Source organism: Calypte anna, chromosome 2 (assembly GCF_003957555.1).
Source record: "Calypte anna isolate BGI_N300 chromosome 2, bCalAnn1_v1.p, whole genome shotgun sequence".
Lineage (NCBI taxonomy): Eukaryota > Metazoa > Chordata > Aves > Apodiformes > Trochilidae > Calypte > Calypte anna.
The window spans coordinates 49,469,052-49,481,539 of NC_044245.1; the positions used below are offsets into that span (position 1 = coordinate 49,469,052).

The following is a 12,488-nucleotide window of genomic DNA, read 5'->3' on the forward strand; positions in this document are numbered from 1 at the left end:
TGTGAGGTTTAAACATATGAGTGGTTATTTAAATAGCCAGTGACTTTGTCAAGGGAAAATGCTCCTTTCTAAGGGGCATTGTTGGATATGCAGAAACAAGCTTGTCTATGTTCAAAGAACAGTAATAATTTCTCCTAGTTTTAAACAAAAACTTCCCAATGTCTCTAAAGCATCATGTGGGCATTAGGGCTCCTGACTGCTTCGAATGAGGTGCTTGCACCTTTTCCAGTCTATTCCCTATTCAGGTATGGGTAAAATGTCTGGAAAATTAAGCCTGTATCTATCCTTTTCCTATAGATAATAGAATTTTTTGGTCCTCTGCAAGAGCAATCGAAATGGAGAGCTCATTTTATTACTTCAACCCTCAGTATTTCTGGAGGACTTGTGCCTCTCAGATCTCAGAAATGTTGCCTTGTTCTCTCAGGAACAAAGAAGTCCCTGAACCTGCATGGAGCAGGGGTATTTTGCTATTAATGCCCAGGGTGAATGCATAGAGCACCCTCAGTAGAAAGCAGAGGAACTGAGGGCATGATTTTCAGAGAGCCAAGCATGTTGTTCTAGCACCATATCCCTGTTTTGTACTGATTCCACTCGGAGCATCAGATACTCAGCATCTCTGAATTTTAATTGCTGAGTTTGCAGATGCATCTAAGCATTTTGCATATGTGGAAATTGACGGCAGCAAGTCTGCCAGCTCTTGTCAGTTGTATTTTAGGTCTGTGCCAAATGGGCACATGTTCTGGATGAGCTAACATGAAATACAGTGGTGACATACACAGTAGCAGTTTCACTTGGAGCCATGTTAGCAGCTTTACTCCCTGCCATGTTTTGTGGTGATTCCCTCTTATGCAATGGAAGAGGATGGTGGTATTAACCAGTGCCTTGGGGATTTCCTAGCATGAGAACTGCTCGGTTATGCTGCATCATCCTTGCTCCTTTGGAGAGTCTTAAAGTCTGGCATTTAGGAGTGATGCTGCTGAGAAAATAAGCAAATAGCTATTTTGGGTTCTTCAAAGCAGGGTGTGGCTGGAGGTAACTTTGAAAGAAGGCGCCATTTCTCATCCCTTGCTTGGAAGAACATGTGTTCATTACCTGCAGAAGTCTTCCACTTAATGCTGCCACTATCATTACTGGTAAAATTGTTAAATTATTAATTTCAAGTGAATAAGAGAGAAGTCTATCTTATGTTGACACAGAATCATGGCAAAACTGGAGTTTGCCTTTCCCACTGTCATCTCCCTGCCTGACATTTCTTGCTTCTTGCATTTTCTCACCTCCCTGTTTCTGCATGATTATCTCCCCGGTGCTCTTGAGACTTCTCTGCATCAAAGCATCACGTAAAAAAAAAAAAAGTGAGGGACCCTTGGGATGTGACAACCGAGGCACGTTTTGCTTTCTTGCTGTTTAGCACACGTTGCTGTGTCATTGAACTCCATGTGACTGGGAAGTAAACAGGTCCAAACCTCCAGCAGATATCTGCCAAAGCTTTCCTTGCTTATTTGTTCTGCAGGTCCTGTGTGACAGACATGTGTGAGTGCCCCATCCATAAAAACTGCTACTGTGAGTCCTTCCTGGCATATGCACGAGCCTGTCAGAGGGAAGGGTTGAACGTCCAGTGGGTACCAGAACAGAACTGTGCAGGTAAGCATTTTGGGACTGCTTCTTTGTAAGTCAGTGCACAAATTAATAGGCTACCATCCTTTTACTGATGGAGGAGGATAAAAAATTACCTGGCCAGAAAAGAATGGGATTGGACTGGCAGGGAATTTGCACACTGAACTGTGGAGAAAGACCTTGCTTAGAAAAAGATTTTCAGCCATGGAGTATTAGAAATGTTATTTTGCAGCAAAACTTTTCACCTTTAATAAGGCCTACTTTAGTTTTATGATCTTCCAGAAACTAGTATAGATGTTTTATTTTGAGGACATGTGAACATTGTAGCTGATAGTGTTTTAACTCCTTTGATCTTTTGTTAAAGGATAGTTATATTTCCAGAGGCAACATAAATGTTTGATTCTAGTAGGTTCAGTGAGGGTAGAATAAATTACGTGTTTAATGGAAATATTAAAATGCAGACCTGCATTAATTTTGGTACTTGGACCAGATTCCCCATGCCATTATGACTCTATTAATTGCAAGTAATTGTGAATAACTGTTTCCATGAGAAGTGATGGCCTGTGGTCACAAGCACTTGAAGTAAAATGCAATACTGCAGATGAATATTTCCCCTGATGATGGTCTCCTTAATTGAGGACATTCTATAATGGTATCAGTTTGCCTGGAAATGTATTCAGATTTATGTAAAGCAATTGACAGTAGTTGGGAAAAAAAAAATATGAGAGAAACATATTCAGTGCTGGTCAAAGAGCTATTACTCTGTGGTCCATTTTGCTGATTGTGTGTGGCTCAGGGTCTAATCTCTCAACTTCAATTTCCTTTTCTGCTGAGGGCATGATAGCAGGGATGGGTGAGTGACAGAGCAAATTGCATTTGTTCAATTGTTCCCAAAAGGCTAATTTTTTTTTTTACAAAGAAAAAGAACAATCCAAACAGGGTGTCACTAAGTGAAAGCCATGTTCAGGGATGTGGTCTCAGTCAGCACTAATAATATACATAATTTTAATGTATTGATTTGGTACCAGATCCATGCAGAACCTGAAACAAAAATCCTGACTCTTTTTTTTTTTTGACCACAGCACTTGAGACCAAAGTCTCACTGCAGCAGATGCTGTAAAAAGAATAAAAACTCCAGTTCCTCTAACTTCAGGGGTTTATAAAAGTGTTGGCATATCATAATTTAACTAACTGAAGCTTCCTTTAACTTTCTTTTTTTTATTATTTTCTGGCATTTTACCAAAGACAAGGAAAATTTCTAAGGCAAAAACAATCCTTGAGAGAACATTATGATGGAATTTAAACACACATCTTCCATAAAAGCTAATGAAAGAAATGTTTAAATTCGCCCATGTTTTTAGTATCAGCACAGACTTCTGGAAGGAAAAGAGAAATATTGTTAAGCAGAAAATCCAGATAATCTGCACAGGGTCATGTACCCTCAAAACACTTAAGTACTCAATGTCAAACAACACACTTTCCTCCAGTAAATAGTATGGTAAGCATTAAATGAAAGTGCATCCATTATACTCCATAAGTTACTAGTGGCCACCATCAAGATTTAAATCTTTAACTTCCCTTTTTCTCCCCAAAACTTGTAGTTACAATTTTTACGGATTCCTGAGTATGAAACAATATATCTATAATAAAACTTCAGCATTCTGTGACTTTCATTTCCTGCTTGACATTTCATAGCTGGTGGGATACTTGGAAGAGCTGACTTCTGATGAAAATGGAATATACTTATTAGTAAAGTCAGGTTTTAATTATTCTTTTGTGTATTATAAAACCAGATCTTGTGTGGTTGCCAGTTCCTGTACCCTGACTGCTGTACACTAAGCTTATTTTTATAATCTTTAGAAAGCTTGTGTTGTCTGGAGAGCCAGCCAAGCAGAATCATCAGGAGGCTGAGTTACATGTCCCCTTCCCTACTTGCTCTTCCTCTCCTCCCCATGCTGTGCCATGCCCTCCTCTAAGTCCTCCATGAAATGCTGCTGCTCCAGGCTTACTGTCCCTTTGAGGATGGCACAGTAAGGGGAATATTAGCTGTCATTTAATTAGATGTCATTTAACTGGAGGGGTGAAGAGAAGAAGCTAATAAATAAGGGAAATTGTTTGAGTAGAAAAAGGTTGGTGGGGTCTGCACGGAAAGAGAAGGTTTGGAAAGGAATGTGGTTTTCCATGGGAAGTAGTGAGGAGTTAGGCCTGTTAGGATGGACACTCAAAGAAATATGACATGTGAAGGAGAAGGAAAAGAAACCAGGAGAGCCAGCACGAGGGAAGAAGAAATAAGAGAAAGGGGTCTGGCACCTTAGACCACTCGGCCATCCTGGCGCTGATGCATGTAAGAAGGAAAAGCAAGGATATAAATGGAAGGAAGAAGTTTGAAAAGGTAAGAAGATAGAAAGGTTTTTGTTTTGTTTTTTATTTTTAGAGCAAGAAAGGCTAAGCAAGCAGTTTATAAAGTGCAATTAAGTTAACTGAAGTGGTGAAAGGCCTTGGGGCCATAGTAATTTAACACTGAATTTCTGAGGGCACTGAGGGAAAGAAGACTCAAGGATGGCAGATGGCAATAACTCCCTGACATGGACATGACTGCACAGGCAAGAAGAAAAAGTAGACATAGACTATAATAAAGTGCACATGGTAGCACTGATGTGCTGACATGCTCCAACAGCCTCATAAAACCTTTTTTTAAAGGTTTTTTTAAATTTTGCTTTTTCCTATGTGATTAGTTGAACTAAAGGAGGATGAATGTCTCCTGGATTACCTCTTTTCTTCTGTAGAATTTTCTGTCCAAAGTCAGTCTTTTTCCCTCTTATATATTGTTTTCCTTTAATTGTTTTAGTCCATGTGAATTTGTATTGGAAGGCTGCTGTAATTTGTAGCGGGAGGAGCCATTCTTGCTCCTGAAGCTCGACGAGCTGGTCTCTTCCAGGACTCCAGCCACCACACAGCGCTTCCAGGGTAGAAGTGTAGCAGGAAGAGCCTTTCTTGCCCCAGAGGCTCAACGAGCTGCTGGCCTCTCCATGCCTCGCACCAGAGTGAGCTGAGGTACCTTCTGTGGGTGTGTGTCCCACCTTTAGTGGCCCCCTGGTCTTGCTCATGCCCAATAGGGGCCTGTCCTAATCAGGCACAGGTGGACTCACACCCACTCTTTGGCAACTCAAGGCACCTGGTTGACAATGTCTCTCTACAGTAATTTTTGAGTGTAAACTTATTAAAAACTAGAAGTTGAAAAGATTAACACCACTGTACCAGTAGGACACCAGTGCCTAGAGCCATTGCCTTCTACCATGTTAGAAGGAGATGATGTGAATTGGAAGCACCATGAATGACACTCAGTTTGAAAGTCCTACAGAACATCTCAAAAGTCCAAATCATGCAATGCCAGAGGAAGAAGCAGACTGATTCATTAATGCCCAAATATTAGCTCAGATCTTTCTGTGGAATCAGATTTACCAGATTTCGTCCACCAAGGGAATCCTTCAACAGTTCTGTGTTAGGTATTTTGGCTTTTGTGTCAGAGAACAATTCCTCCTGAATAATTATGGCCATGTGTACAAAAACAAGCACAGACAGATACAAGTCTTCTCTGTGAAATTGCCAAACTGGCTGGAATAAACCAGCTCTGGTCTGAAAACTGTAGAGCCTTATTAGGCAGAGTTTATTAGCTCAGGCACAGTGCTGTATTTATGTGACTATATGGCTTCTGGACTGGAGCTGGCTATCATCCAGCCAGCTCAGAAAGCAGTCTGAGGAAGCTCACATCTGTCATGCCAAACACATGTTCTAGAAGAAGAGTGGAAAAATCCTGTTGGGACTGGTAATGTTGCAAAATGCAGTATTATTAGTAACTTTTGTACTTCGGGGCTGGTTTTTTTCTTTTTTTTTTTTTTTTTTTTTTTTTTTTTTTGCTAGTGAACCAGGGAAGTTATTAGTAGCAGAAATCAGCTCTTTAAGAGAGAAATTTGCCTTTAAAGACGGGTGCAAAGGCATCACTTCTGTTTTCCCTGTTTACATGGTACTGATTCATTTCAGCAGTCCCTGGGAGGCCTACTGCAGAATGTCTTTATTTTTATTTTTTAAACTGTTGATGAAGCGGAATGCTCTGGATCAATCAAACCACATGTTAACAACTGAAAGACTCAACAATAAAAGCCATCCAGGGAACTTAAATTGCCATCACTGTACTTTGCTGATTTTTCCCTTGACAAGAAGCTAATAATGCCATTACAGTCTGCCTACAGCAGAAAATAAAGTCATCATATCTTCTACATGGCACCATCTGAAGGAGAAGGAGGTGTTTTGACATACCACATCCATCTGTGGTAGAACTGAGCTGGGGAGTACTTACAGATGCCATGGCTGCTGAGGGCAGCCTGTAATACAATCTCCTTTGCTGTGGGGGAAAGAGGAGGAAGTGGAAAAGAGACCTCAGCCAACTTTCCTCAAACCCCCCCTGCTGAAGGACCAAAGAGAGCTCAGGTGGAATGAAAGGTCTGGCTATTGCTGCTGTAAAGCTTTGTGGAATTAAACTCGTGCAGCCTAAAAACTGAAGCTTGCAGAACAACCTCTCTGTATGGAAACTCCATGTACTGAAGCCTAATTTTTCAGTATGTGGTTGGTCAATTAGAGGTCCTTTGAAGGGAAATTTTCAGAGGTGGGGACAAAAGCTTCTAGTAAGCAGCCCCCTGAAGATAATTCATCTTCTGTGTGCATAGTCACTATCTCTGAGCATCTTGGTCTTCTTTTCTAGACAGTTAATATACTGTTTGCAAAGCTCCTGGGAGCTCTACATACTTTTGTTTCCCCCCTTACAGGGATTTGGTCCCTATTCTTAACACACTACTTAATTGCAGAGTTTGGGGTGAATTTAATACTTTACTGTATGATCAGTATTTCCTGTGTGTTTTTCTCACCTTCTAAATTTCCTATTTAATTTAAATTTCATTTTAGCTATTCTTTTTGTTTAGTCTCTTCTTCAATGTATATGAAAGCTACCCTCCAGAGCAAGATAGAAATGTAAAGTTGGAGAAAATTTTTCAAAAGATCTGTGCCCACAAGCAGAATAAATCTATCTTGAATGCTGCTGAAATATGCTTTTCCAACTATTCTAAAATGATGTTCAATAAAATATGTCACAGACTTTTTAGATAACTTGCTCTGGTGCTTTCTCATGCTTAAAACCAGAAAGCTTTTTTTTTTTTTTCCCCTAATGATTATTTCTAATATATATCTAATATTCTGCTGTAGACTCTATGTAGCGCCAGGGTCTTTTTTCCTGCTGTACTATCCAATTTTTCCTTTTTTTTTTTGTTTTTTTGTTTGTTTGTTTGTTTGTTTGCTTTTATAATATCTATGGGCTGAGAACGTTTATGCATTCTTGATAGAATTCGTTCTTCAGAGCTACTTTTTAACGTATATATGAATGCCATAAAATGTATAAGAAATAAAACTTGCTGATGCTGTTTTGAAGAGCACTTTGTTACTGGTGAAAAGGAACCCCTTAAATTTATGTTGCCATAGTTTTAAGACTTCCATCCTCTGTGACAAACTCTTATACATATTTAATCAACTTCTTTCTGCCTATTTTCTCTTTATGAATGATAACAGTGCTGTAATGGCACTCTAAGGCAAATCCTCAAAACAAAACATCATTTTTCTTCCATTACTGAACTGTTCTTTTAAAAATGTGGACCTTTAATCTTTCCCAAAACAGAAGAAACCTTCTTAATGCAACAACCTCTCTGTAAATAGCAAGAGCTGAATTTGGATGCTTAAGAGTCCCTTACCATCTGTAAACTATTTTATCCATACTTTTGGGGCAGCAACACAGCTGTTAGAAAGAATAACAGGCTTTTATTTGCTATTAAACCATGTATTATTCTCCATACTAAAAAGGCATAATAAAACGTTAAGAATTAAAATATTGATCCAGAGGTAGGATAGTGCTTTTAGCTGAGCCCTTAGTGGTCTCAATGCATCAAACCATCAACTACATAAATCAATGAATAGATACTGGAATCATTAAATACAAGAATTCTCATTCTCAGTGACCTTTGATAAAATAGCACAAAGCATGAAATAACTAATATTTTGTTGTTGTTGTTTTAGAAATGGTGCTGCTCAATTAACAGCGCTGTTTTGATTTGCTGCAATATGAAATATTTAAAGTATTCTCTTAAGAACAGAAGGTCTGCTGTGGTGAATGACTCTCCTTTCTGTAGGAGTGGGACTGATAATAACAATCTGTCCTGGTAAATGTTTCAGGAATCTTTGATAAAAGGCATTGAAACATGTAAATGAAACAATGCTCAGCCTTAAATATAAACCATTGATCTTCTTACAGATAGAAACCTTGCCAAAGCTCTATATACTCTCAGTTGTGTTAAAATTCTCAAAAAGTTCAGGATTGCTAGGAACTTAATACCTTTTTTATTAGGAAATTTACTACCTTTGTATTTGTGATGTAAAATAGTGTTGCAGTTAATACAGTGGAATTTCTTCACAAGTAATTTTTTCCTCATACCAAAATGTGCTTTTTGATATTTGCAGTAGAAACCAAGCAAACAGATAGGTAACTTTCCTTGTGTGACTCTGTGTAACATGCATACTTTGTCCCTTTTAACTACCTTTCAGCAACCCAGTGTAAACACGGTGCAGTGTATGATACCTGTGGCCCAGGATGTGTCAAAACATGTGACAACTGGAATGAGATTGGCCCGTGCAACAAGCCCTGCGTTGCAGGCTGCCACTGTCCTGCAAATTTAGTTCTTCACAGAGGAAGATGCATCAAGCCAGTTCTGTGCCCACAGCGATGACATTAGATCTCTTTCTGGAGACACTAACGTGGGTGTCGCTGAGCCCTGTGATGCCCACAGCCAGGGAAGGACTCCAGCTCTTTGCCTACAGGTTCTGCAAAGTACATATCTACTCACAGAGTGTAAATATGCTCCTGCGTGTGTATTTATGTGTGTTTATGTATACACACACGGCACCTAAAAAGTTATACAGATGTATACAGTGTGTATGTAGATACACATATCTATACACAAGTGCCCTCAACGTAAGTACGACCCATGTATTTATACACATGTCCACACACACAAATATACATCATTTCTATATATCATAGAAGGATGAATTATTATATGTATATTTTTTGCTATAAAGTTTATGTATTATTATTTCTAGGACCCTGATCTGTAAGTCATTGTATAAATAAACCAGGTGTTTTTAATATAATATAGTGGCATGAAGAGATTGGATGACTTTGCCATTGCCTAAGTTTGTCGTTTCCAAGGAGACTTTTCTTAGGCCATAGCACTGCCAGACTGGATTAGTTTCAACACAGAACCTGGATTTACGGTTGTACAGGAAACACATTTCTCTGGAGATGGAGGATTTATCTAGGAATATTTCATGCGTACCTTGGAGCCGCATGGTGGTTGGTGACAGTGCTTAATCACACAGAGAAAGCTGGGGATCGGCTTTTATGCTTTACTGAAATAACTGTGCAAAAGGATCTCCAAAGCTGGCTGGCAAACTGCCAGCAGAGAGATATTTCTTTCTGGAACGGCACCAAAGAGTCAGGGGCCAGATTTTCAAAAGTGTTTGGCACCCAGCAGCTTGCTTTGAAAATTTGACCACTTCCCATTTCATATCCTAATGCCCTGTCTCTGTTGTTGTGTTTGGCAGTAGCTGTGAATACACAACAAGGAGCTTGAAGAAAATAATCGTGTACCTATCAGCCCCTCTAACATGTTTGAAACTGCTGGGTTTGTTTCATATTTCCCCCAAATATTATGCAAAAAGTAAATCCCACTGTGAATTGGAGTGTTTGATTTCAGTGTGCCTTCAAACATGAAATAATGCTGGGTTTAGTAACTCATTGAATTTATCAGCGTGGTTTAGAAGAAAGACAAATTCACCCCACCAAAAAACAGTAGAGAATGTCAGATGCTAATCGCAGAACTGCAATTTATTTCCTTACTGGCCTTTTGCTTAAGGTTTACAAACATATGGGCTCTGTGAAGTTTGCATGACTTTTGAAGTCTCCCAGGGGAGAAGCAATAATATGGGATTTCATTAGAAACTGTTAAAAATGCCATACAGCTTTCTGAAGCCTGAAGAGAGGGGGTCTATTTTTCTTCAGCTTGAAAACCTCTCGTAGAGCCTGATGGAATGGTCTCTGGAGATAACAGAAATCTTCGGGCATCTGATTTAGTTTTATAATGAAGTAATATCCTCCCACACAGCTACTTGCATTATGCCTTGCACTGAAATTGCACACTATATTTCCTTGAACAATTTTCTGCTTTTATTCTTCACTCTCCAACAAGTTTCAAATGATCTGAATTTTCTGATTGAGTGAGTGAGCAAGAAACTTGCACTACAATGCCTGTCTGTGATCTCATCCTGGAGGAAGATTCTGAGAGAACCTGTTTAGCTTACGCACCACACTATCCAAAATGATATACTACCACTGCATTAAAAGAGCAGGGCAAATAATGCCAGGAGCATTCCATAGATGTTTATCCAAATCTTAATTAAACTCAGCTCAGTTGTTTGATGTCTGCTTTGCATTTGATTTCTCAGAACAATCAAATAATTCAGTTTTATTGGCAGAGAGTTCTTCGAAGGTGCATACGCAAGAGCGCTGGGAAGCAGAACTGCAAATGTGCAGATCCCACCAGAGCAGGAAACTGGAAGAGTTTTATGTGGCTTGTGTGATAACTGAATGGCAAAGCTGAAATTTAGAACAATTGCAATTGGTCAAATGAGTTAAAACATAAAATTGCAAGCATTAATATAATTTAAAGCATTGGTTAGACAAAAGGATATTTCAGCCTCTGAGCTTTCCTCGCTGAAATATGGGGTCTACGCCATTAAAAAGGTAATTTTCCCAGCTCTGGTTTAGGATAGATTTTCATTACTGTTAGGTTTTTATTACTTACTGCTCAGTGTTTCCGTAATAAAAATACAGGCAAAGTGAGTTGAGTATACGAACAGTGTATAGAACTGTCTTTCCCTTTTCTTCTCCTGGCTGACGAAGGTGAGTGAAAGGTGAAGGGAGAGCTCTCCAGATCTGTCTCAGTTCACTGATCAGATTCAAACAACACTTAATTGATGCCAGGTGAAGAGGTGACTTGGTCTATCCATACAACGAACTCTATTTTTAAATCTTAAAATTGTTCAGTTTGAAACCTGACCGACAGGTCATGTCAAAATGAGTGCTCATTCCTTGGTTTAGCTTTCTCACATCTGCCTAATTAAGGGTAGTCCCCTGCCTTCTGCTTTAGTGATGTATAATGAGGAAGGGAGGAACACGATTTTAGCTCTGAGCTGTCTGATTGTGCCTTTATGGTGCTCTAGAGCTTTTCCCTCCGAACTCTGCAGCTTTCAAGGCAACAGTGAGGGCTGTCCTCTGTTCAGTGCACACGTACATTTCTAATGTAAAGAAGTTCTGCTTTTCCAGACATTGTCCCCAGCCTGGCAAAGGTTTTATTATCCATAGTTGCCCTATACCCAACTGAGCTATTCAGACTGTATCAGTCCCAGCTGGGGCTGTCTTACTCTACTCACCTGTTTGCCTCTTGCTTTCCAGACTTTTCAAAATTTGAAAGTCTAGCCCAATAACATCAATAACAGCATTACTTCTGGTCTCACAGAGTTTGGGTTGCAGTCCATCTTCCTCCTTGCTGCAGCAGTCTTTCTAGTTCTGCTCTCTTGGCTCATAAAACATTACTCCTAGGACGCTAGAGCTGAAAACTTGGGGCATATTGCTGGAAGTATTTGGAATGCTTCTGAAAATCACTGGAATTTTTGACAAAATTCACTGAGAATCCAATTCTAGTGTGATAAATGTGTTTAGTATGAAGTAATGTGTTTTTAAGAACATAACATTGATAATTCATGTGGTACACTTACTATGCAAAACTGATGGTTGTTTAAGTTGTGGTCTTGATTATCCTTATGTCAATCTGTGAGTGTAATTATGCCAGTTTGTAAGGTGAAATATGTGTGAAGGAGCAGAGGTTCCAACCAAAGAATGATCTGAAAGGAACTTCTTAGAAAGAGCTCTGTAATCCAATGGATGGAATCACAGAAAGCTTCCCTATCAACCTCCTATGTGTTCACTGTCAAGACATTTAATATTCTGTACTTCATTTGGGGATGTGAGGCTCTGAGCTTATGCATATTTTTAAAGTTTATAGAAAATGTTCTAAAATGTCATAGCTCCCTAGGGAAATGTTAGCTGGTATTTTACCAATCTATTCAGGTCTGCTTTGCATCATGTTGTCCTGTATCTCCCCCCATATCATCACCATTTCAAAGTCAGCTTTTCCTCCTTATTTGTTTTCAACTGTGTCTATTTTTGTCATATATATTGAGTTTTATAAACCATGGTATTTTAGGAACTGTCCCAACCAAGGGAGCATTATACCAAGATCTCAGTATCTGACAACAACTTTACATTTTCCTACGTGAACATTTTCCCTCTAAATTTTAAGAACTGGACTGAAAGTGCTCTCTGACAAAGGCAGAGAACATCCACACTCCCTGAGCACAAAACAAACCACCAGCCACCCAAAAAACCCAAACCAACCACATCAAAGTCATATGCTGAGATATGAATAGAAGTGTTGTATATTGGGAGAGATAGAAATAGATAATTAACGTTATGATCTTCTATTCCTGTTTCTCACAACCCTTAAATCACAGTAGAAGAAGTCACTAAAGTTAAGGAAAGAGATCTTGCTTCCTGGGTTGAGATGAAACAAACATCTGCAGAATTGATTTCTTGTGCTTTCCCTAGCACAACAAACCTGTTTTGGTTTCCTCCAGCATACGTTTTACTGAACACTCAT

At 39.2% G+C, this 12,488-nt stretch overlaps 1 protein-coding gene across 3 annotated transcripts in view; it reads left to right on the forward strand.

Annotated features, from left to right (window-relative positions):
- Positions 1 to 8,862, forward strand: part of BMPER (BMP binding endothelial regulator) — a 150,899-nt gene extending 142,037 nt beyond the window's left edge. For all 3 annotated transcript variants that reach the window (XM_030445119.1, XM_030445120.1, XM_030445118.1), the window contains 2 exons: positions 1,511 to 1,641; positions 8,257 to 8,862. In XM_030445119.1, coding sequence (XP_030300979.1) covers positions 1,511 to 1,641; positions 8,257 to 8,438 — 313 coding nt within the window. In that variant the 3' untranslated portion in view covers positions 8,439 to 8,862. The remainder of the gene's footprint in view (positions 1 to 1,510; positions 1,642 to 8,256) is intronic.
- The last annotated feature ends 3,626 nt before the right edge of the window (positions 8,863 to 12,488 follow it).